This window comes from Lithobates pipiens, unplaced genomic scaffold, assembly GCF_037356315.1.
Source record: "Lithobates pipiens isolate NorthernLeopardFrog02 unplaced genomic scaffold, aLitPip1_a1.2 Scaffold_22, whole genome shotgun sequence".
Lineage (NCBI taxonomy): Eukaryota > Metazoa > Chordata > Amphibia > Anura > Ranidae > Lithobates > Lithobates pipiens.
The window spans coordinates 253737720-253764723 of NW_027507784.1; the positions used below are offsets into that span (position 1 = coordinate 253737720).

The 27004-nt window shown below is 44.0% G+C and overlaps 1 protein-coding gene across 1 annotated transcript in view; it reads right to left on the reverse strand.

Moving 5' to 3' along the window:
* Positions 1-1088: 1088 nt before the first annotated feature.
* Positions 1089-27004, reverse strand: part of GDE1 (glycerophosphodiester phosphodiesterase 1) — a 66027-nt gene continuing 40111 nt past the window's right edge. The window contains exon 6 of the mRNA XM_077448953.1: positions 1089-1304. Within this exon, the coding sequence (XP_077305079.1) occupies positions 1157-1304 (148 nt within the window). The 3' untranslated portion in view covers positions 1089-1156. The remainder of the gene's footprint in view (positions 1305-27004) is intronic.

Here is a 27004-nt window from a genome sequence, read left to right on the forward strand (position 1 = left end):
AAACAAAAAAATCCTTAAAAAAACGAATGCAGACACCCCATTTAGGAGCTGGTAAACTGCAATATAGAACTTTTTTTTTGTTTTATATACGCTTGCTTTATGTTCATATACAAGTAGCCTTCCAACCTAAAAAGCATAGACTAGTTTTATTTTGCTACAAAACCTCTCTTATTAACCAGGTAAACCAAAATGAAGATTCATTAAATTAAAAGCTAATGTACACAAAACATTAGCTATATAGTAAACAGGCTTCAAATGCAGGGGTAACCCAACTTTTATCACCAAAGCCACCAGAGCGAGCAAAAGAACGAGAGGACAGCAGAGGAGACCTGGCAGAAGACAGCGGACAGAGGGAGAAGAACTGGAGAGGGGAGAAGAATTGTGAAAAGACGCCGGAGGCCAGGGTTGTTGGGAAGAGGCCCTTGTCCTCATCAACGTGGCTTAGGGCCTCCCTGCCCCAAAGCACCCACCCCCATGTTGAGAGCATGCAGCCTTGTATGCACCCCCTTTCCTGACCTGCCAGGTTGTGTACTTGGATAAGGGTCTGGTATGCATTTTGGGGGACCTCAATGCAGTTTTTTTCGGTGTGGGAGTTCCCCTGAAAATCCATACCAGACCAAAAGGCCTGGTATGCTCTTGGAGGGGGAACCCATGCCATTTTTATTTTTTTTACATTGTGTGTGGAGTTCTCCCTAAATATTCATACCACACATAATGCCTGGTATTGTCGGGGATCAAAGTTGGGTCCCTGTTCATTGAAGTCAGATGCATGTCGGACTTCAAGTCGCAGTCGGATCCAAAATGGTACGACTTAGTCCTACCCTCATCTTACAGCTAAGCTCCACCACATATAATTTAACTTACAAATGCCAAAACCTTTTTGGCTATAAAAAGCTGTAGCATTTGACATCTGAATAAAAGTGGTAGGGCATAACTCTAGCAAAGGATCCTCTCCAGGCACAAAGACCCTACTATAGATGCCTGCAGGCACCACAAATTACTGCAGTTTAACAGGTATGTTTTAAAGTTTATACACTTTAAAAGGACTCAAAAAGTTCACTATGGACATATGCACAAAATAAATTAAGTGATAGAGATTCTTCCCTTTAATAGCACCCTAGAAAAGAAGGTTAGAGGTTGCCCCGCAGTGGTCAAGTTAGTAGTGAGGCTCACAGTCTTCTACCATGCTGTCGGTGATGTAGTTACTGTGCAGGATGTGTTCATAATATAACTTCTCAGAGGCTGTATTAACTGTCCAAGCCACAACCTCAATGCCTCTATTATTCCACTTCTCCACATAGTTTCTGTAGGGGAAAAAAAGCACATTTAAGTTAAGTTTTATACTTGACTGATACTGGATAGCACACTTTTGCTTTCAATTGTCAATATATAATTCTATAAGACTTGTCCATTGCACTTTAAAAAAAAAACATAGGAGCCTTAAGCCTGGGTTCACACTGATGCAAATTTACAGCAGGTTGGATACATTTAGGAACACACAGATTTGCAGGTCATGTAAAAAGAATGTTATTTCATGGCTTTGGTTCACATCTATGCGTTGCAAATTTTGTGCGAGAAAAAAAAAGGGGTCCTGTGTGCATTGACTGCGGGTGCGATGCGAATTCCTATGGTGCAGTGCAAATTTTATGTTCATAGGCTTCAATTGAACTAGCAGTAAACTCACAGCACACATTTCACATCATTGTGAATTGTTCACTGTCTGCCTCCTGAAATTTGCGGTAAATTCGCACCTGTCCACCTTAAAACACAAGGCAAATTCGCACCTTACACGGGACAAAAAAATTTATCAAATTCCTTGTACATAAAGGATGAGGTTTGGGTTCACCACTACTATGGGTTCAAAGAAAATTATGGAAGTTTGAGATTTGCAGCCCTGATGAGTTTTTGTGCAGATTCATCTGATAACTTTTGGCTTAAGACAGCTCCTTACTAAAAAAAAGAGGGGGTGGGAGTCACATTGCAGCCATAGTGTCAGACAAATGGAAATGGTTTCAGGGAAAGCTGACAAACTGCATTGGGAGAGATTAGGTTCATAAAACTGTAATTCTGATTTCTAGCTCTTTGGGAAGTCAACGATAGGCTGACCTTTTTTCTTATTAAAGCAGGCTCTTTTCCACTTAACTTTGTGGTTAGTTTGAGGCCAGCGGTCGCCAATAGCAAACCTTTCTTTCCATTTCTTACATTTTTTCAATTTTATGTTGATAGGGCCTTTATAGGGGGCTCAAAGCAAAGCATTCCCATGGTCAACTGTTCATTGTGGTGCCTTTTGTTTACAGCACACAGCTCCATCATTTGAAAAAAAAAAAGTAAACTAAAGAAAAAAAGGAAAGCTTTGATCAAGATTAGTGTGCACCTGAACCACCTCAAATTCTCACATTTATTGAACGCCATATATAAAACATAGTTACCTGGTAACTAAATTTCCATTAATATTCCAGGACAGCACATGGGAGAGAAGCACTGCCTACCTAAAAACAGGAAACACCACATCCACAAACAAAAAGAGCACAGGCACCTTGTGTCTTCAGTATTAAGGAAAAAAACAAAGGCAACTAATGAAAAACATAACACCGTACAACACAGAATATAGGGAGGGGAATTGTGCTGTCCTGGAAGATTCATGGACATGGAGTTACCAGGTAACTAACTCTTTTCCCAAATTATCCTCTAGGACAGAACATGCAAGGATAAGCTAGAAATAACTTTATTAGGGTGGGTCTACGGCTTGTAGGAACTATTCTACAAACCACAGTCATGACAGGACAGCAGGGCAATCCAGACGTGTTAAATTACTGTATGAAATTTGGACCAGGTGGCAGCTTTATAGGTAACTTGAGGAAAACCACTAATTCTTGGTCAATTTTGAAGCCAAAGACTTTTGAAATGATATAAATCCATTGTGAGGTTCCACTTTTAAAATTATGTACAGTGTGCACTGAAAAGGCAAAAGTGATTCACCTGCCTAATGTGTTCTTAGACATCTTAGCAACTCATTTGGTTCCTGCAAATAGTAACAAAAAGCTTCTTTACTTTTTTCAGTAATTTGGATTTCTTGAGATAAAATAGTATGGCCTTGAGTTATTCTAAGCACAGAGGAGATAATTCCTATCTAAGAATGGGTTTGAAAATAGAAAGCAAATTACCAATTCCTATGCCTGTAGCTTGGGGTGAATTTTATTCCGACATACAGTGGGATTTTATGATAGCTAAACCACGACTTCCATGGCCAGCCACAGATGTGGCCATATAGCCATATAGGGCGGCACAGTGGTGTAGTGGTTAGCACTCTCACCTAGCAGTAATAAGGGTCGCTGGTTCAAATCCCAACCACGACACTACCTGCCTGGAGTTTGCATGTTCTCCCTGTGCCTGCGTGGGTTTCCTCCGGGTACTTCGGTTTCCTCCCACGCTCCAAAGACATGCGGGTAGGTTAATTGGCTTCTGTCCAAACTTGGCCCTAGTATATCAATGGTGACCTTGGATTGTGGGCTCCTTGAGGGTAGGGATTGATGTGAGTGTGCAATGTACAGGGACAATTGTGGACACTCAGGTTGAACTGGATGGACTGGTGTCTTTATTCAACCTTACTAACTATGAAACTATAGCTAATTGCAACAAAGTATTTAACCCTTTCACTGCTATGGATCTCATTTCTCCCTCTGTTATAAGCTCATGGTCACTTCAATGACCATAAACTTATATCAGAATTGTTCAGCAGCCTCCCGCCGCTAACTTTCACCTAAAACTACTCCCCCCCTTTCTATTCCCTTCACCCCCCATTCTCCCCCCCAGCACTAATTAATATCTCAAATACACCCCCCTTCTCCCCCCCAAAAAAATAGATATAAAAAAAAAACTGGATTTTTAAAACAGCTTACATGTAAAATCCTTTTCTTTGATGTACATCAGGGGACACAGAGCCATAGTACTTACTATGTGGGTTAACAGGCCACCTTTAGGTGATGGACACTGGCACGCCCTAAGACCAGAAGTGCACTCCCTATATAACCCCTTCCACTACTAGGAGTAGCTCAGTTTTGTAGCCAAGCAATACAAGTGTATAACAAAGGAGGGAGGGACCTCTGTGTCCCCTGATGTACATCAAAGAAAAGGATTTTACAGGTAAGCGTTTTTAAAAATCCTGTTTTCTTTGCATACATCAGGGGACACAGAGCCATAGTAGTTACTATGTGGGATGTCCCATAGCAATGGCAACTGAAGGGAGGGAGACAACAAAAAAAGTAGGGCAAAAGAGGCTAGAGGACTCATACTGCAGTACACTATGCCCAAAGGCAATATCCTCATGACCTTTAACATCGATTTGATAAAATCTGGTAAATGTACAGTTGCAAAAAAAAGTATGTGAACCCTTTTGGAATGATATGAATTTCTGCACAAATTGTCATAAAATGTGATCTGATCTTCATCTAATGCCGCGTACACACATAGCCGACTACCCGACGGACTTAGTCTGGCGGACTTCCCGCCGGACTGTCCGTCCGACTTTCCGAACAGGCTACTTGCCCACACACGGCACTTTTTCAGCGGCCTAATATGGCGTACTAAGTCCGCCATACTATCCGCCCTACTTTTGAAATGAACGGACTTGCCCACACACGCGGAGGAAAGGCCGCTCATTTCGAGCACGTCTCCAGGTAGGCGGGGCCCGCGAAGGAGACGTCGCTGGCCCCGCCACCTGGTATGGACTTAAAGGGGAGCCCCAACGCCAAAAAAAAATCAGCGTGGGGGTCCCCCCCAGGTCCACATCAGACCCTTGTCCGAGCACGCTACCCGGCCGGCCAGGAAAGGGGGGGACAAGCGAGCCAGGCCATGTGCCCTCAACATGGGGGGTGCCTTGGGGAAGGGGGGGCCGCGCAGCCCCCCCCACCCCAAAGCACCTTGTCCCCATGTTGATGAGGACAAGGACCTCTTCCCGACAACCCTGGCCGTTGGTTGTCGGGGTCTGCGGGCGGGGGGCTTATCGGAATCCGGGAGCCCCCTTTAATAAGGGGGCCCCCGGATACCAACCCCCACCCTATGTGAATGAGTATGGGGTACAATGTACCCCTACCTATTCACCTGTGAAAAAAGTACAAAAAAAAACACAACACAGGGTAAAAATAGTTTATTGCACAGCTCCGGGGGTCTTCCGTCTTCGGGGGTCTTCTCGCCCGACTCCTCCGCTATCTTCTGCTAGCTCCTTTGCTAGCGGAGGAGCCCGGCTTTCTTCCTCGCCGCCGGCCTCTTCTTCCGACTTCGGGGGTCTTGTCCCCCTCTTCGGTTCTTCTGCCTTCGGTCGCCACTGTCATCGCCACCTTCTGTTCTTCTTTTCCAGATGTTGACTCATCGCGTCCTCCGCTCACAATGGCACGGACCCGACGCGCGGCGACTTATATAGGGACATCACCGGATGATGTCCTCGCCCATTATGGTGTCACAGTCCCAGAGGATGCTGGGACTGTGACATCATAATAGGCGGGGACATCATCCAGTGATGTCCCTATATAAGTCGCCGCGCGCCTGGTCCCCGTCATTATGAGCGGAGGACGCGACGAGTAAGCATCTGAAGAGAAGAAGAGAAGAACAGAAGGCGGCGGCGACAGAAGACCGGGCCACCGCCTGTAAAAGAGCTATAAGAAGGCGCGGTGGCCCGGCAGAAGAACCGAAGAAGGGGACAAGACCCCCGAAGTCGGAAGAAGAGGGCGGTGGCGAAGAAGAAAGCCGGGTTCCTCCGCTAGTAAAAGAGCTAGCAGAAGATAGAGGAGGAGTCCGGCAAGAAGACCCCCGAAGGACGGAAAACCCCCGGAGCTGTGCAATAAACTATTTTTACCCTGTGTTGTGTTTTTTTTGTACTTTTTTTCACAGGTGAATGGGTAGGGGTACATTGTACCCCATACTCATTCACATAGGGTGGGGGGCCGGTATCCGGGGGCCCCCTTATTAAAGGGGGCTCCCGGATTCCGATAAGCCCCCTGCCCGCAGACCCCGACAACCAACAGCCAGGGTTGTCGGGAAGAGGCCCTTGTCCTCATCAACATGGGGACAAGGTGCTTTGGGGTTGGGGGGCCGCACGGCCCCCCCTTCCCCAAGGCACCCCCCATGTTGAGGGCACGTGGCCTGGTACGGCTCAGGAGGGGGGGCGCTCGCTCGTCCCCCCTTTCCTGGCCAGAAGGGTAGCGTGCTCGGACATGGGTCTGATGTGGACCTGGAGGGGACCCCCACGCCGATTTTTTTAGGCGTTGGGGCTCCCATTTAAGTCCATACCAGGTGGCGGGGCCAGCGACGTCTCCTTCGTGGGCCCCGCCTACCTGGAGACCTGCTCAAAATGAGCGGACTTTTCTCCAGGCGGGAAAAGTCCGTTCATTTCAAAAGTACGGCGGACTGGCATACGCACGGCCGGATTGTCCGTCGAAATGCGAGTCCGGCGGGAAGATTGGAGTGCAAAACTACTTTCTAAGTCCGCCGTACTTTCTGTGTCAAAAAAGTCTGCCGGAGGCTACACACGGGGATTGTCCAGCGGACATGAGTTTGCCGGACTTTTCCACCCGATTGTTTGATTGTGTGTACGCGGCATTAGTCACAGCAATAGACAATCACAGTCTGCTTAAACTAATAACACACAAAGAATTAAATGTTACCATGTTTTTTATTGAACATACCATGTAAACATTCACAGTGAAGGTGGAAAACGTATGTGAACCCCTAGACCATTAGCATGGTCAATCGCATGACAAATCCATTTGGAAATAGTAGATCTGTTTTGCGAACCTGAGCGGTTGCCTTTAAATAGACTCTGATCGCTCTTACTACATCAAGGGAATGTAGTGCCTTCTCTTCCTTACATTAAGGCTCTGCGAAGAAAGAAGGTAGAATAATATCTTGGTTTAAATGAAAATATGTCACCACTTTTGGTAGGAATTCAGGATGAGGACGCAAAACCACCTTATCCTTATGCATGATCAAGTACGGCTCTTTACAATACAGAGCCGCTAGTTCCGATACTCTTCTAGCAGAAGAAATGGCAACCAAAAAGATTATTTTCCTTCCCGTAAAGGCTCAAAAGGCTGATTCTGTAAAGCCAAGAAGACTAAATTTAAATCCCAAGGATTTAGAGGTGCCTTGATAGGGGGATTGATCCATGTTACCCCCTGGATAAAACTACGCACCAGAGAGGGAGAAGCGAGAGGCCATTGAAAAAACACTGACCAGGCAGAGATCTGGCCTTTGATAGTACTCAAGGCCAGCTTCATTTCTAATCCCATTTGCAGAAAATCAAAGATCCTACCTATGACATACTTCTTTGGATGCCAACCCCTGAATCCACACCAGGAAACATATGCCTTCCAGACTCTGTAGTAAATGATTTTGGAAGCTGGCTTCCTGGCATTAACCAAAGTAGACACTACTGAAAGAGATAACCCACAGTCCTTTAGAATGTGGGTTTCAATAGCCAAACCATTAAATTTAATGTCCGTAAGGTAGGATGGAATACCGGACCTTGTGTGAGAAGGTCTGGCCATAATGGCAGAGTCTAGGGGACTCCTACTGCCATATTTATGATCTCGGCAAACCAAGATCTTCTGGGCCATGCTGGGAACACCAGAATCTCCTCCTTTCGTTCCTGCTTGATCCTGCGGAGAAGGTGAGGAAGTAGCAGAATTGGAGAAAACTCATAGATCAGTGAAAACTGATTCCATGAGAAGACTAATGCGTCTGTTCCACATGCTAGCAGATCCCTTGTTCTTGACACAAAGTTGTCGACTTTGTTGTTGAATCTGGACATGAACAGGTCCATGTTCGGAATACCCTATCTCTGACATATCGCTAGGAAGATGTCAGGGTAAAGGGACCATTCCCCCCGGAAATAACTGTTGACAACTCAAGTAGTCCGCCTGCCAATTCTCTATTCCTGGAATGAAAATCGCCGCTAGGCAAGGAATGTTTTCTGCCCAAGCTAGAACACGATTCACCTCCCTTTGGGCTGCACGACTACTTGTGCCCCCTTGGTGATTGATGTAAGCCACAGCCGTGACATTGTCAGATTGAATCCTGACAGGACAATCCCGTAGCCCGAGTGTCAAGGACTCTAGGGGCAGACATACTGCCCGAATCTCCAAAATGTTGATGGGCAAGGTTCTTTTTGACTTGGACCATCTCCCCTGGACAGAAGATTCTTCCAGGATTGCTGCCCAGCCTAGAAGGCTGGCATCCGTTGTCACCACTTTCCAGGATACTGGCAGAAAGGATTTCCCCTTTTGGAGGTTGCTGGATATCAACCACCAATTTAGGCTCTGACGTACATTGGGGGATAAGCGTATTGAAAAATCCAAAGCCTGAACCCTCTTGTTCCAGACCGGCAAGATGGTGTTTTGTAGCAGTCTTGAGTGAAACTTTGCATAAGGGACAGCCTCGAAGGAGGCCCCTATTTTCCCCAACAATCTCAAGCACAGCTGAATGGGTGGATCTTTCTTTGCTTTGACAAATTCTATTAGTCCTATAATGGAACTGATTCTTGTCTGGGGTAAGATTACCTTTTTCTGTATGGCATCTATGACCAGCCCCAAGTACTTGATGTTTTTTTTTTTTTTTTTTTGCCACGTCAGCGAATTCTCTAGAGGGACATAAATCAACTTTCCGTTCATCACTGTCTCCTTTCGTCTTCACATCATTGTAACATCTCATTATATATCAGAAAGTAACAATATCAATAACAATTAAATTAACTATTTTCCCTTATTAAATTCATATCTTTTATTCATCATACACCTCTTTATTATTCCCATTACCCATCCCCCCCTCTTTTCCCAAGCTAAATGTCAGCGTTTTCCCCGTCTCCTCTTATCCTCCTCCCATATTGGTCTATTATGGTCTTAAATATTCTGCGTAACTCCAATCCTTCTTAAAATCTTTCCAACATTTCCAATTTTTTATTACTGCTTCTCTTTTATTATCTTCTCCACTACTCAACTTTTCCATCTTATATACCTCTTCAACTGCTTCTACCCACGCCCACATCGTTGGACTTTCCACCTCCTGCCACTTTTTAGGAATCAATTTCTTCGCTGCGTTAAGGAGGTGTGGGATGATAGTTTTTTTTATATTGTTTTTCGTTACTCTTTGTTCCGTGGAAAAGTACAAGCCAAGGATCCGCCTTCACGCTTATTTTAGTTATTTCTCTTATCTTTTGCAAGATCTTTCCCCAATAGATTTAGATTTTTGGGCATCCCCACCATAGATGTGCCATTGTTCCTGTGGTTTTACAGCCCCTCCAACATTCTGCCGATCTTCCCTGTTGGTATTTTGCAGTCTTATCCGGCGTGTTGTACCATCTAGTTAGGCACTTATAGTTCATTTCGGCTGTTTTACTGTCTATTGCCGGACAATGTGTTAATCTTAATATTATGCTTATTGTGTCTTTATCCCTCTGTGTTCCTAATTCCTTTTCCCACTTTTTGATATATGGCGGGGTCTCCAGCTCTCCCACCGACATCAACAGTCCATACATCCTGGATACGATTCCTTTAGAGTTGTCTGTTGTACAAAGTCGCTCCAACATGGTCAGCTCCTCTCCAGATCTTATTGGTTGAGGTAAGCTTCCAATAAAATGGGCCAGCTGGAGATACCGCCATTCACACATTACCATTAAGCCCTTATGTGCTAATTCCCTAAGTGTTATGAGTTTCCCTTCTTTCATAATATCTTTTATTTGTATTTTTTATTTTTTTATCCAATTACCTCCTATTTCCTTTTTCCCCGGGGGAAAAAACTAATTTTCCTTCAGTGCTATAAACGGTGAATTAAAGTGCCCATTAAATTTTTTATAAACCCCATCCCAAATTTTAAATGCTATTCGTGTCAGCTCATTTGTGTTTGCATCCAAAACCCAAAATTTTGGAGGGTTCCATACTATTTTATCTAAATGTGCCTTGCTATATGTGTATTCTAGGTGTATCCACCTTTTCTCATTTCCTGTCTCGCCCACCCATTCGACAATTCTAGACAGCATTATTGCCTTGTAATAGTTGTATATATCCGGGACTGCAAGCCCCCCTCGCTTTTTTCCCTGTTTTAATATTGAATAGGAAATCCTTGGTTTTTTATTCTTCCATATAAATTTAAGCAATAAGGATTTCAACTTTGAAAAATAACCAGCAGGGATTTCGATCGGCATCATCTGGAATTTGTACAAGATCTTTGGGAGGATATACATCTTTAATGCGTTTATTCGTCCCAGCCATGATAATGGACTATTACCAAGTCTTCTAAATTCTTTTTTAATTTCGTTTAATAGTGGGATGTAATTTAGTTGATATATCTTCGTTAATGAATTTGCCAGTTTTATACCTAAATATTTCAACTCTTTACTCCATATATATTTGCATTCTTTTTGGATCTGTTGTACTTCTTGTTTACTAAGGTTGATGTTCAAAATTTAAGATTTTATTTGGTTAATTTTAAAATTCGACAATTCCCCATAATATTCCAGGGCCTTATTTAACTTAGGTAATGTGTCAATAAAAATAATTTTATAAAAAAAACTTAGGTAATGTGTTCTTAGGGTTGCTAATGTAGAACAATACGTCATCTGCAAAGGAAGCCAATTTATGTACCTCTTTCCCCACTTCAAATCCTGTAATATCCGGATTATTTCGAATCGTAGAAAGTAATGGCTCTAACGATAATACAAATAAAAGGGGGGACAGAGGGCACTCCTGTCTAGTCCCATTTTCCATCTCAAAGGGCAAGGAGGGAGACCCATTTATCTTTATAGTTGCTGTAGGGTGATAATATAATGTTTTGATCCATTGGATCATCCTTGGTCCAATTCCCATTTTTTCCAATGTCTGGAACATAAATCCCCAGTCCACCCTGTCGAAGGCCTTTTGAGCATCCTTGATGGTTTTAAAAGAGGATTTTTCTAGGTTGAGTATCCAACCCAGAGATTCCAGGTAGTATACAGCTGTGATTAAACTTTGGTTTAGACCAGAGACTGAATGGACTATTAAAAGTAGATAGTCTAAATAGGCTAGGACAGTTATACCCTGAGCCCTTAATCTGGCTAAAGGAGGTGCCAGAATCTTTGAGAACACCCGCGGTGCGGTGGCTAGACCGAATGGCAGGGCCACAAACTGAAAATGATGATTTTCTATCTCGAAGCATAGAAATTTCTGGTGAGTGGGAAATATTAGCACGTGAAGATAGGCTGTGTGGAATCGTGACGCATCTGTGTTGGGAGAAGCAGTGTACGTCCAGGGTTGTCTGTGCTCCTCCTGCCCCTGTCCTTTGTGTATGGGCAGTGTGGTGGGTGTTTCTCAGTCAGTGATGTGTAGAGTCACAGGTTCTCCGTTTCTGAGGTCCGATGTCCTGAGGTTGTGGCAGCATTTTACTGTCCTAAGTGAAAAAGGAATTCCAGAAAAATTAATTCCAAAGCTTGGGGAAGACACACTTGGGTGACATATCTGCGGTTCTTCCTACACCTTAGTGGCTGTGAATTGTGAGCTGCTCCTCCATCCATCTCAGGCGGTTTGCGCAGGAGAAATACAGGCCTTATTGACTCACTGCCATTGGTATGTGTGTCCATCACATTTGGTAAGAGTACCTCACCGTGTGTGTATCACCTTTGGGATTAATTTGATTCACTTATACTTCCATCAAGGCTTATAGGAAGGAAGATCTTTTGAGACTCTCCTATTGGCTTATGTACCGTTTCACACATTTTTTTCCAGCACTTACAGGGTCTTTCCTTGGGACCTTGGATTTTATACACAAATATTTTTGGGCACTTTTATGTTTCAAATTATATTATATATTATTGTCACTTTTAACTAGTGCTCATGTATATGATTATAATTTTTAGCGCTACACATATTGTTTTCCATGTGAAGATATGCATCCTTGATATCGATTGATGCCAAAAACTCCCCTCCTTGCAAGATGGAAACAACCAATCAGATTGATTCAACGAGAAAGGACCGGATATTTAAGTGCCTGTTCAGATCTATGAGATATAGAATGGGTCTTACCTCTCCATTTGGTTTTGGAACTGTGAAAAGGTTTGAATAAAAACCTGAGCCCTGTTCCTCTAAGGTAACCTCTAATATCACCAGCTGGGATAAGAGATGATCCAGAGCTAGAAAACGAGACTTCTTTTTCTCTGGATCCCTGGGAACATTTGATCTTAGAAAACGAGGAGACGGAAACTCTCGGAACTCTAGTTTGTAACCTAGAGAAACTGAGGAAGCCACCCATCTGTCTTGACATTGTTCCTGCCAGATCTTTGAAAATTGCAGAAGCCTTCCCCCCACCCGAGCGAGCAGGGGCGCCCCTTCATAAGGTGGCTTTAGCATTCTGTTTTTTGCGGGCTTTCTGCCCCAAGACCTCTTTTGACCCTGGTGCTGCCCTTGGGGTCTTCCCCTTGAACCTGAAGGTGGAGGCCGTCGAGACTTTGGATGTATTTATCTAGATCGTCCCCAAATAGCCATTCACCATGAAAGGGGAAACTGGCCAAGAGTTTCTTACACGGTGCTTCGGCTGACCAATTTTTCTGCCACAGAACTCTGCAAGAATGCACTAGTCCTAGCATAAGCCGTGAGGCTTGGATGATGGAATCTTTCATAGCATCTACTGTAAAACATAATGCATCTGATACGCCAGCCCATTGCTGGGCCTGCTGATCAGGCAGAATCTTAAGTATCTCCACAAACTGTTCCTTAATGGACTGAGATGCACCAATTGCCGCAAGAACCGGCTGCACTACTGAACTTGCCAAAGACATATTGTTTTTAAAAAGTTGTTCCAATTTTTTATCTGTTGGATCTTTTAACATCATTGCATTATCCACCGGACACGTGAGACTTTTGTTCACTGAGGCGATTGCAGCATCAATTGCTTATAGAAATCCTCCTCCATAGGATATAGTGTAGAAAACTTTCTGGGAGGATAATACTGTTTCTCCGGATGTTCCCATTCAGAATATATAAGCTTTTTTTAGCCATGAATGAACAGGAAAAGCATTCCCAGATGGGGGAGGTTTTAGTGATCCCAAACCAGAGGCGAGTTCATCAAGAGTCTGCTCTGCAGGCAGCAAAAAGGTTGAACGACCAATTTAGTAAGAGAGTGTACAAGCAAACTGTCGTGTGATACTCCAAAACTGCTTACTCCTTCCTCAAAGATGCTAAATGTCACAAAATTACTATATAACACATCCACAGTGTGTATCAAAACCCACAAAAATAACGTGATTGTGTTGGCATCACTCTAGAACTGCCTACTTCACCCGCATCATGGGTATACCACCTCTACAGTAGTGTCAAATGGTATAAAGTGCAATACATTAATGTAAACAATGCCTTAAAAAATATATATATAAAACAATTCATTTCAGTGCACAATGAATGTCCTAAGTGAGTGATCACTCCAGTATCAAACAATTAATTCCAGTGCACAATACATATCCTAAGTGAATAATCACTCCAGTGTCGATCAATTCCTCCTATTTTAAGGTGCTTCTTTTCATTAAAATAAAGTGCTTCTTATGTTCAAACAAGTGACTTCACCACCACCAGCTGCAATGGCCACTCACCAGATCAAATCTGCATATGCGCCTTTAGTTCATTTAGGATAACCACTCCTTTTGGGGATTTTACCAACTGCCTCTCCAAGCAAAAAATAGAAACCTCTCGCTAGTTTTTCTCACAAAGATATATAAATGGCCATCATAGTGTAGTATATCAAAAAAAAATATAAAAAAATTATAAAATGACAAAAAATATACACTCACATGTGCTTGTGCCTAAACCGGCACCAAGCATGTCCAGCCGTGTACGGAGGGATATGGGTTAGATCCATTCCCCTATAATCTCAGTCCCCTCTGGGTAGCGGCATGCATCCCACAATTACCGAGTGCGTTCCAAGCCTCGTTTTCGTACACCGGAAGTAGTAAACAGAGTTCCCAGCAGCCACTATGCATTTCGCAGGGTATATTGCGTCTTTTTTTAAGGCATTGTTTACATTAATGTATTGCACTTTATACCATTTGACACCACTGTAGAGGTGGTATACCCGTGATGTGGGTGAAGTAGGCAGTTCTAGAGTGGTGCCAACACAATCACATTATTTTTGTGGGTTTTGATACACACTGTGGAAGTGTTATATAGTAATTTTGTGACATTTAGCATCTGAGGAGGGAGTAAGCAGTTTTGTAGGAAATATTGATATATATGCACAGCACTTTGTGGGTTTTGTAAAACATTGTGGAATAGTTAGCGCAATCCATGTTATATATATTTTGAAATTAAATTTGTTCACATAGTGACACTTTTATATTAGGTTGCAGCAAACTAAAATATAGATTGGTCGTTTTTTGCGCTGGCAGTCTATTGTTTTTCTGTCGTGTGATACTACTCCCTCTGTATTAGGATCCTCGGAAGAGGATATATTAGTATTTTCCAAATCTCTTTGAAGATCCTCCTGATCCCCTGCCCCTTGGCACCTCAATAGGATGGCCCTGAGCACTGGATGGGGATCTGCTACGTTTGGACCCACTATGTAGAGTGATCATAGCATCAGTCTTCTTTTCCAAATTAGAAATGGTAGAAGAAAAAACCTCCTGTGATGTGAGATTATATATATATATATATATATATATATATATATATATATATACACAGTGCCTTGCGAAAGTATTCGGCCCCCTTGAACTTTTCAACCTTTTGCCACATTTCAGGCTTCAAACATAAAGATATAAAATTTTAATTTTTTGTGAAGAATCACCAACAAGTGGGACACAATTGTGAAGTGGAATGAAATCTATTGGATATTTTAAACTTTTTTAGCAAATTAAAAACTGAAAAGTGGTGCCTGCAAAATTATTCGGCCCCTTTACTTTCAGTGCAGCAAACTCACTCCAAAAGTTCAGCGAGGATCTCTGAATGATCCAATGTTGTCCTAAATGACTGATGGTGATAAATAGAATCCACCTGTGTGTAATCAAGTCTCTGTATAAATGCACCTGCTCTGTGATAGTCTCAGGGTTCTGTTGAAAGCGCAGAGAGCATCATGAAGACCAAGGAGCACACCAGGCAGGTCCGTAATACTATTGTGGAGAAGTTTAAAGCCGGATTTGGATACAAAAAGATTTCCCAAGCTTTAAACATCCCAAGGAGCACTGTGCAAGCGATCATTTTGAAATGGAAGGAGAATCAGACCACTGCAAATCTAACAAGACCTGGCCGTCCCTCTAAACTTTCAGCTCAGACAAGGAGAAGACTGATCAGAGATGCAGCCAAGAGGCCCATGATCACTCTGGATGAACTGCAGAGAACTACAGCTGAGGTGGGAGAGTCTGTCCATAGGACAACAATCAGTCGTACGCTGCACAAATCTGGCCTTTATGGAAGAGTGGCAAAAAGAAAGCCATTTCTCAAAGATATCCATAAAAAGTCTCGTCTAAAGTTTGCCACAAGCCACCTGGGAGACACACCAAACATGTGGAAGAAGGTGCTCTGGTCAGATGAAACCAAAATCAAACTTTTTGCCCACAATGCAAAACGATATGTTTGGCGTAAAAGCAACACAGCTCATCACCCTCAACACACCATCCCCACTGTCAAACATGGTGGTGGCAGCATCATGGTTTGGGCCTGCTTTTCTTCAGCAGGGACAGGGAAGATGGTTAAAATTGAGGGGAAGATGGATGCAGCCAAATACAGGACTATTCTGGATGAAAACCTGTTGGAGTCTGCAAAAGACCTGAAACTGGGACGGAGATTTATCTTCCAACAAGACAATGATGCCAAACATACAGCAAAATCTACAAAGGAATGGTTCACAAATAAACGTATCCAGGTGTTAGAATGGCCAAGTCAAAGTCCAGACCTGAATCCAATCGAGAATCTGTGGAAAGAGCTGAAAACTGCTGTTCACAAACGCTCTCCATCCAACCTCACTGAGCTCGAGCTGTTTTGCAAGGAAGAATGGGCAAGAATTTCAGTCTCTCGATGTGCAAAACTGATAGAGACATACCCCAAGCGACTTGCAGCTGTAATCGCAGCAAAAGGGGGCTCTACAAATTATTAACGCAAGGGGGCCGAATAATTTTGCACGCCCCACTTTTCATTTTTTTATTAGTTAAAAAAGTTTCAAAAATCCAATAGATTTCGTTCCACTTCACAATTGTGTCCCACTTGTTGGTGATTCTTCACAAAAAATAAAAATGTTATATCTTTATGTTTGAAGCCTGAAATGTGGCAAAAGGTTGAAAAGTTCAAGGGGGCCGAATACTTTCGCAAGGCACTGTATTATATGAGCTTAAGTGTCCAGCACTGCTGCAACATCAGTTTCCCCTGACGGCTCAATATGACCGGCCGCATCACTCTCAGAAGAGGATGACATTCTTTTAGACATGGATTTAGGTTGTTGTGAAACCATCGAGCCCCTAGAACCCTTGTGGAGTTCCTGGTCCCTCTTCCATTCATAGCCTGAAGCACAAAGCAGAGGCACTACCAAAAAGAATGTACCCTGCTAGGCTATAGTCCAGCACTACAAAGCTGCTATTAATGCCTAACTGGAAACAGTAATAAAGTGTCTAGGGGGAATGCCTGTGTCACCAAACCTGAAGTAAGCCACCTCTGCTCTTGTGTCCCTCCACAGCCAGCAGCAGCAACACACACAGTGCTTTTAAAAACGTACTCCACGTGTGTCTGGCGTCTGAGAGCGCTGACGTAGTTAGCCCGCCCTGATTATGGCCCCACCCCTATTTTTTAAAAGAAAGGGTTTTCCCGCGTGAGCGGCGGACTATAGGTGCCTAGCATACAGCTGCTATGGTGGGGGGGGGGGTTTCTAAACGAGTGATTTTGGGCTTACAATTTCCCAGAGGGGGGTAATTTCAACATAGGGGGGCTGCAGATGGAGAGACCAGTCCCCCCTCTTGCTTACCAGAGGATCTGCTGCTTTGGACAGAGGAGAAGGAGGAAGTAATGGCTCCTGACACAGCGCTGTTTCCAGCATAAGGCAGTGACTACTCAATACAGCCCCCAGGAGTGACACATAGGCATGACAACATTATATACTTAAAGGAGATATTCATAAGAAAATCCAAGTTATTTCTTAGAAAACTCCACTTACCTTCCCGCCGCAGGGTTATCTGTGATAAACCCAATCTTCACCCTTCATGTGGGCTCCGAAACCTTCGGGAGCAGGGGAACCTAGAGGTTACCCACAATCCTGAACTTGACACAGCACTCCTTACTACCAAAAAGTACTGGATCCCAGGGTCCAGCTCTCTAAAAAGAGAAGCATTCGCAAGCAAAACCTAGTTTCTTCGGACACGAGGCCCGGATACCATTCCTTAGGCCCACTAAAAAACACTGTGAACGGATCCGGTCAGCATGGCTAGCCCCAGCAAGGATTGCTCCAGTGGAGCTCAGCACAGCACATCTTTACTCGTGACCAACACCTTAGACACTGCCGAAAAAACTGAGGTACTCCCAGCAGTGGGAGGGGTTATATAGGGCATGCACTTCTGGTCTGAGGCCGTGCCAGTGTCCATCACCTAAAGGTGGCCTATTAACCCACATAGTAACTACAACGGCTCTGTGTCCCCTGATGTATGAAAAGAAATATAACTGTAAAAAAATGTAAAAAGGAAAATAAAAACAAAATAAAACTAGTAAGACCCAGTAACTTTTTTGGGGGACGGCAACCCCCCCAGGTCATCTGTCTGCTAAACCCCTGCTGAGCAGGCGGATGACAGGTCTGCATCTGCTCCGCTGATGCAGAGCAGACACAGAAACAGAATTTTGTAAGTTACGTTGTGTTTATGTGCATTATTAATGATTTTTGTGTATTTTTTTTGTGAAAATAGCGATATGATGAACATTTGTGCAATTATTGCGGGCCCAAAAAATCAGTAGCACTTTTTTTTTTAATTCTACAGTTCATCTGCTTTTAGAAAATGTCTAGTTTGAGGGTTCTTTTCAAATTTTAAAAGATGTAAGTGAAAAATAGTAATCAGATTTTTTGAGTAAACCTTCAGTTTTCACCATTTCACAAAAAGGTGTGATTTAAAAAAATTCCAATTTTTTTTTTTAACTCAATACAGTATTAACTTTTATAGTTACTAGGAATTTAGCTGGAATTTTGTACATTTTACCATGTAGAAATCCACTATTAATGATTTTAGTGTATTTAGTGTATTTTTAGATCAAATATTGTTTTGATAAACATTTGCGCAAATATCGCGGTGCCTTTTAAAATCAGTAGCACCTTCTTTTTATTCTACTGGTCATGTGCTTTCAGAAAATGTATGGTTTGGGTCTTTTACAAATTCTGAATGCTGTAAGTGAAAAAAGAAAACCTCCAGATTTTTAAAGAAATTTTTTGCGTGCGTCCGATTTCTCAAATAGGTGCAATTTAAAATTTACAAATTACAAATTTAAAAATATTTATCAACTCAATACTGGTTAAGCTTTTATATTTAATAAGGGAGCAATGAAAACCTTCAGATTTTTTGAGAAATGTTATTTACAATATTTGCGTACATTCAGTTTTTACCATTTTTCAAAAAAGCCATAATTTAAAAATTACAAATATTTGTAATTTATTAACTCAATACAGGTTAAGCTTTTATATATTGTTTTTTCCGAGTGGAGGGAGATCACCACTGGGGGTCTCTCGTCATTGTGAGCTAAGTAAGCTAGTAGCTTACCCGCTCGTTCACCATGCTCAAATGACCTCTGCCTGAGGAAAAGCAGTTTTTGTTTGAATTTTTTATAAATCAATTGATCCAGTGCTCTAGAGCATAGTTTAAGTCTACCTGCCTTCTCTGTCATGGGGTCGTTGATAAAGTCTCTCTCCACAGTCTGTAAATTATGTGTCGCCTCGTCTATGTTTGTCGTGGAGGAACACTTCACTCTGTTAATTTGGGTCATTCTAGCATGTATTTAACACTTCCCAGACTATTTGTGATCGCACTGACTCCTTTTTCTCCCAGCCCGATTCCAGGTCATTTTCCTCCGGTAGGATAGTTAACCAAAAGGGATTCAGGTGCTACGTTGTCGGGGGATGTGTGTGCAGTAAGGAAAGTTTATCCCAGTATGGACAATGATCAGACAGTGATCTGGGCAGAAAGCCTGCATCTGTGAGCCTAGGTAGGAGTAATTTGGAGAAGAGTATAAGATCTATTCGGGACATAGATTGGTGGGAGGCGGAGATGCAGGAGTACGCCTGCTGTGTAGGGTAAAATCATTGAAAGTCGGGCGAATCTCGTCGGTTGGGTGCGCGGTGAGCTCTGCGTGGGGTCGGTCATCTTATCTAAAGATTTGTCCATCACATTATTAAAATCCCCATCCACACTGCCGCAACAGCAGGGTGGAGTGCCATGTAGTTGAAACCCTCCGTCAGTACACCAAACTGGAAGGGCGGAGGTACATAAAATGCCATTATATGGATCATGTCCCCGTGTTGTTTTGCTTTTATGAATGCAAACCTACCCAAAGGGTCTATTACCGAATCCTGGAGTTCAAAGTGGGTGTGTTTAGCAATTAATAGGGATATTCCTCTGGAGTGTGTGGTGTGGACAGAGTGGTACGCCCATCCTATCCAAGGACGCCGAAGTGCCCTTAACATAGGGCCCTCGGCGTGTGTTTCCACCAAGGCCACCACGTCTGCTTTCATCTTTTTAAGTTGTCCAAAAACTGCTGACCTCTTAATGGGGTCCCTCATTCCCCTCACATTCCACATGAGGAATTTTAATGTGGCCATGATTGTATACAGTAAAATGGTGAAACTCCAGGAAACGGGCCATCCCTCCAGGTCAGTACAGCAAGCACCCCCCCCCCCAGCCAGGGAGGGGCTCCGACTGCACCACCATATACGTACGGCACCAAGAAAGACAAATATGTGCTGTAATAAAAAGAACTTCTTTAACCATTGTAAACCTTCTAAACCCCCACCCCACCCCGCCCTGCACTGACCCCAACTAGTGCGGGCATTAAACCCAAATAGCCAACAGGGCATAAACATTTTCCAGCCTGTGAAAGAATGGCATTATATCAACAAAATACACATGAGGGTGTCATAGTATGATAGCACAATGTTTTGCCATTTGTTCCAACATAAATAGTGCATAATAAGGCACTGGGCGAAACTTTGCTGTGCTATGTGACACACTATAGGATCGTGCTCATTAGTCCAGGTGAGCTTGTTGGTAAGGTGTTCCCCTCCACTGGCAAGGAGGGACCTTATCTGAATATTCCAGTCGAAAATATTAAAAGATAAAGTCTCGACCCAAACGTGGGTGAATTTGGTAACAATGGTGCAGCATTTGGCATGTAGCCAAGGGTAGGGAATGGCAACATTGTCAACAGGTACCTCATCCAATCTGTAAAAGGAGCTGTCTCGAATCTTAGAGGAATGTTCCTGGTGGAGCAGGACATCCTAAAACATGGAGGACACAGCCTCCTCGATCGTGGGTGGCTATCTGGGTCAGTGAGCACTGTCAGTATGCAGTCAGATGCCATTTCGCCAAGCATATTATCACAGGATGTATCAATATTAGGTGCAGAGGAGCTGTGGGAGACTTGTGACAATATGAGGCTGAGGGGACGCTGTCAAACATGGCATCCCAAAACGTTGGGACCCGAGGGTGGTGGAGACAGTAAGCAATGTTATCATGCATTTTCCAAACCCCTCTCTGGGTGTAAGGGATGAGGATCCCACCCCATGCAATAACAATGGAGCCAGGTATGTTGGATGGGGGAAGTAGGGTGATTCAAGTGATCTGTTGGCATCTCAGTGTTCAAGCCATGTCAAGGCTGTCTCAGGTTCATCGAAGAAGTGGGCCCAGTCGGTGCCTTCCACACGCAGACGGGCCGGGAACAACTTTATGTTCTTATCTGCAGGCGCCTTTTCACTTCCATTAAGTTTTTGCGTTATTTTTGAACTTCAGCAGAGAAGTCGGGGAAGATTTCTACGGTTTTGTTATCAAACAGGATGTTCCCTTTTTCCCTGCTGAGGTGAAGGATAGTATCCCTGTCCCTGCAATTCAGGAATTTGGCAATGAAGGTGCGGGGAGGTGCCCCGGTGGCAGTGGTTTGCCCGACAATCTGTGTGCTCGCTCCACTACAAACGATTCCCTTCCATATGTATCGGATAGAAGCGTCTCTAGGAAAGTTGGGGGGTCCCTTCCCTCCAACCCCTCTTGCAGGCCTATGAAGCGCAGGTTGCACCTGCAAAGCCTGTTCTCAATATCATCCTGTTTCTGTAGGATTTGATTCACCTGATGTTGCATGGCCTCTGAGGAGATCTGCAGGGGGGGGGGGGAGTCCTCCACATTACTCATGCGGGTCTCTGCCTCTGTAACTCTCTCCCTTTGTTTTTGAAAGTCTTGCCTAACCAGCGAGATATCTACTTTTACCTCTTCAATCCTTGCTGTGAGGTTGGTCTGGCAGTTCGTGATAGCTTCTTTACATGCTGTTACAGCATCCAGGAGTCTGGCTGTGTCTGTGCTCTGCGCGCTCTCCTCCCCCTGCATGGAGTCACCATCTTGGTCTGCTGGGTCTGCCTCATCATGCCGGAATTGGGACAGTTTAGCGGCCGCCGCCGCTTTCCTTCTCGGCGGCGACATGTGCCCAGGGGTTGCCCGGGGAGCAGCTAGAGTGGGGAGAATCTGCAGTCTGGGTCTCAGGATATGCGTTCAGGATATTCGGCGGAGCTCAGCTCACTTGCGTCCTATCTCATGCCGCTCCAGGCCACGCCCCTAAGCTTTTATATTTAGTAGGAATTTTGTAAAATGTACTGTGTTTTTATCTAATAGTGATTTTAGTGTATTTTTAACAAAAATATCGTTTTGATAAACATTTGCACAAATATCATTGTGCCCTAAAAATCAGTAGTACCCCAATTGGATTCTACTGGTCATGTGCTTTCAGAAATATATGGTTTGGAGGGTCTTTAACAAACTCTGAAAGCTGTAAGGGAAAAAATAAAAAATCTATGGAAAATTGCAAAAATGGCCTGGCCATCTGAGTTTAAAAATGGAGCACAGGGCCTGGCAGCAAAAGGGTTAAATTAATGTTCTTGTCTAACAGTGTACCAAAAAGAGGAGCAATATATCACTATAAATCAGTGATGGTGAACCTTGGCACCCCAGATGTTTTGGAACTACATTTCCCATGATGCTCATGCACTTTGCAGTGTAATTGAGCATCATGGAAAATGGAGTTCCAAACATCTGGGATGCCAAGGTTCACCATCACTGCTATAGATCAATTCCATCTCAGAAAATAAATAAATGCTAGATTGGTGATTAGTCACTAAGCCATGCATTGGGCTTGGGGGGTGTAGGATTGGGCCCTGGCGTATTAGATCATTGTTGTCTGAGTGTATACTATGGGGGGTCTGCACAGCATGGCAACACCAAGAGAGTTTTGGCTATCAAGGGCTTTAGGGTAATCCTTGCTCCCCACACCTAGGATTTCTAGTTCACTATAGGAATAATGGGTAAGGCAGGGAAAACCTACACCACAAAAAAGATCTACGGACATGCCTAGGCCCTGGCCACCATTTTTCCTCTGGGGAAAAGAGTTTTGGGACGGTCCCATTTTCTTCCAAGCAGACCGGTTAGTATCGGACAGCAACTACGAAACCTTTTACAGCTTTGCTATACCTATGTATAGTAAATAATATTAAACATGCACATGAATGATATGTAACGTCAATCATATAGTATACTATTTGAATATGCATAAAATATCTCTGTCCCCAGATAAAGAGAGACATATACCCAGTCAGGTATAAGGGTCAGAGTGTTGTCGATATGGCTCCACATATTCAACTATAATGTTGAGAACTCCACTGTAGGAAGAAAGCCACAAATACAATCACATATGATGAGGAAACCTCCCAGTTACTTCATTAATTATATGCTTAAAAATGGGATTTTTTTACTCACAGGTAAAATCCTTTTCTCTGAATTTCATTGACGGACACAGCTCCTTTAATTCTTGACCTTATGGTTATCACGCCACCTTCGAGAGAGGACTAGGTAGAACATGTAAAAACAGCAAGACTGCACAGCACCGCCCAGGGGGGCGGTCCCTCTGGCTATAACCCCTCACCCTGCTTCCTGCAGCTCAGTTTGTCAAAAAGCAGTACAAACATAAATAGGAGGGGTGGGTGTTGTGTCAGTCAATGAACTTCAGAGAAAAGGATTTTACGGTGAGTACAAAAATCCCATTTTCTCTTTCGTTCATTGACGGACACAGCTTCTTTAATTCTTGACTTTAGGGACGTCCCCAAGCAGTGTCAAAAAACAAGAGATTTTCCATCCAGCAAAACATAACTTCATAACTTCACCCACAACAAAAGGAACACCTCAACAGAGGAGATGCCATCTTAAATGGCCGCCATCAAAACCTGAGGCCAACTTATGCATCAAAAGATGCGTTCACAACAAACTTGTAACTTAAAGTGTAAATTGCAACCTTACACAGCCACCTGCAAAACTTTGCGGCCAAAACAAGAATCCGAAGATGCGCTTACGTCAACTTTGTAGAATTTAGTGAAAGTGTGAACGGATGACCAAGTCGCCGCCTTACACACCTGGGAGACAGACGATTGATGTCGGAAAGCCCAGGAGATTCCAAATTCTGTTAGGTGGACAGAGCCTATCATTCCACTCACACCTCATTTTCCAGAGGGGTGAGTGTAGTGATACATGGCTCCCTGGATTACCAGAAACTTGAAAGTGTGGTTGACACTGAGGGAAGATATGTAATTCTACTTTGCTGTCTGTTTTCTTTGAAATGTATACTTGCCTTTGTTTATATCCCACCCCTATGTAGTCATCAGGCGTTGCCAGCGGTTCTTGAGTTTCAGTTGAAGCACCAGGATGTATATCTTGGGTGACTTTAATTGCTACTTCAACCCTCAAAAAATAACTGACTTTTGGTTTGATCATGTGGGGCATCCTGATGAGGAGGTAGTATGGGATACATTCAAGGTCTTCCTCAGGGACCTATTTATCAGGGAAATTAACGTTTTTTAACCACTTGCTTACTGGGCACTTAAACCCCCCTCAGTCCCAGACCAATTTTCAGCTTTCAGCGCTGATGCACTTTGAATGACAATTGCGCGGGCATACAACACTGTACCCAAATGAAATTTCTATCATTTTTTTCCCACAAATAGAGCTTTCTTTTGGTGGTATTTAGTTACAGCTCGGAGTTTTATTTTTTGCTAAACAAACAAAAAAAGATGCAAAAAAAAAAAAAAAAAAAATCATGTTTTAATAGTTTGTTATAAAATTTTGCAAACGGGTCATTTTTCTCCTTCATTGAAGTGCGCTGATAAGGCGGCACTGATAGGCTGCATTGGTGGGCACTGATGGGCTGCATTGGTGGGCACTGATAGGCTGCATTGGTGGGCACTGATAGGCTGCACTTGTGGGCACTGATAGGCATAGTTAAGGCGGCACTAATAGGCACAGATAAGGCGGCACCGATGGGCACAGATAAGGCGGCACTGATGGGCAAAGATGGGCACAGATAAGATGGCACGGATGGGTGGCACAGATAAGTGGCACGGATGGGTGGCACGGATGGGCACTGATAGGTACCACAGATAGATGGGACTGATGGGCACTGATAGGTGGCACTGATAGGTGGCTCTGATAGGTGGCACTGCTGGGCACTGATGGGCGGCACTGCTGGGCACTGATGGGCGGCACTGCTGGGCACTGATGGGCGGCACTGGGGTGCAGCACCTTTGAGGCAGATTGGGTGGCACTGTGGGTGGCACTGTGGGTGGCACTGTGGGGTGGCACTGTGGGTGGCACTGTGGGTGGCACTGTGGGTGGCACTGTGGGGTGGCACTGTGGGCATTATGGGCACAGACGGGGGGCACTTACTTTTACTTTGTTATTTTTCAGGATGGCACTGCGGGAGGCAGGTGGGCACTGGCAGGTGGCATGTGGTGCCTTTCATTGCTGGCCGTGATCGGGACTGATGTCCCGATCACGGCCGCCGGTGATCGGCTTTTTTTTTTTCTCCTCGCGCTGTCAGCGCGAGGAGGAATAATAGCCGATTACCGGCTCCGTTCTATCACATGATCAGCTGTCATTGGCTGACAGCTGATCACGTGATAAGGGGTCGGGATCGACCCCTTACACGGATCGGTGATCAGGCGAGTCTCACGGACTCGCCGATCACAGAGCGCGCCGCGCGCGCCCCTCAGGGGGCGCGCAGGCCGCTCGTAACCAGGACGACGTCAATAGACGTAGTCCTGGAAATCTAGGTCCGCGCTAATGCCGTCATTCGGCAATAGCGCGGTACCCAAGTGGTTAAAGTGCTTCCAAAGCACAAAGCGAGGGGGTGGAGAGATTGGTACATGATTTGGAGGTCGAGTTTGTCACTCGAAGGATCGTAGGGACAAGTGGCTACCTGCTTAAGCTGCGCTTGGCCGACTCACCTCCTTGGCAGCAGAGCGGAAACGCTTCTTCAGCAAACTTGCATTTTATGAGGAGGGTGAACATACTGGGTGAACTATTTAATGATGCCAAAAAAAAAAATGGGTGCCTCCCTACCTCTATGTCCAAAGCCATTATAGTTTTGCTGTTGAAACCTGGAAAGGATCCCTTAGACCCAGGCTTGTGTAGGCCGATAATATCCCTTGAAAATACTGGCTAAGGTGCTGGTCCTAAGATTGAATAAGGTAATATCTTCCATAATTCATTCAGACCAAGTGGGGTTCATGCCTCAGAAATCAACAGCTATAAATTTACGCAGGTTATTGATCAATTTACAATCCAAGTCCGATAATATGGGGGACAGGGCATTGCTCTCTCGACACCCATAAGGCCTTTGACAGTATTGAATGGTCTTATCTATTAGCCATCCTGTATACATTTGGGAAAGGATTTTATAGCTTAGGTGCAGCTGTTGTATAGCTCTCCGAAGCCAGCCATTAGGGAGGCATGGAAGGTATCTCTTTACTTTAGTCTATTTAGGGGCACTAGACAGGGACGCCCCTTGGCTCCTCTATTGTTCTCACTTGCTATAGAACCGTTAGCAGCCTGTGTCTGCTCTAATCCTAACATCAGGGGCTTTCAATACGTAGAGCACCACAAAAAATGTATGCTTTATGCCGATGATACCATGCTCCTTTTGGGTGACACAGTCTATGGAGGTTGTCTGAACATTTGGTCACTATTCAGGATTGGTGATTAACTGGACTAAGTCGTCTCTCATGCTATTAGATAGGAAACCTGACCCACAACTGTCTACTCTGCTAGATATACCTGTGTCCACGGAATTTATATATCTGGGTATACAGGTTAAACCTAACCCACTAGAGTATACCACCTTGAATCTGACCCCTTTGCTAAATACAGGGATCGGGTGAAGGTGTGGTCTAGATTGAAACTGTCAGTGGTAGGTCGGATAAACTGTTGTTGAACTTGTTGGACCCTGCGCCACACCTTCTCTGGGTTGCCACCGGGGGAGAGGAAGAGGAGGGCCTGGAAGCATTACAGTTTTCTAAATCTAACAAGCAATTTCCAACGTACAACTTGATGCAGTAAGTGTGGAACAAAGTTAGGGCATTACCAGTGGAGGGATTCACCAGGTTTAGCCCCATATGGGATAACAAGAGGTACTTGGAGTTGGAGAAATAACAATATGGCACGAGATGGCAACAATATGGGATTACTCATATGACCCAAACATTTAGGGATGGCAAATTACACTTATTCCATACTTTACAGATGGAATTTAAACTCCCTGCCTCTATGCTGTTTTATTATTTCCAACTCCAACATGCATTCAAGGCCCAACTGGGAATCGACACGTGGACTCAGAGTCCAACACTCATTTTCAACTATATGAGGGAAGTAACATCATACAAAGGCTCTATGTTGTGCAACTATTTCATGCTGCTCAATAAATTCCTTCCTGATGGTATTACAGAGGTCGTATCCAAGTGGGAA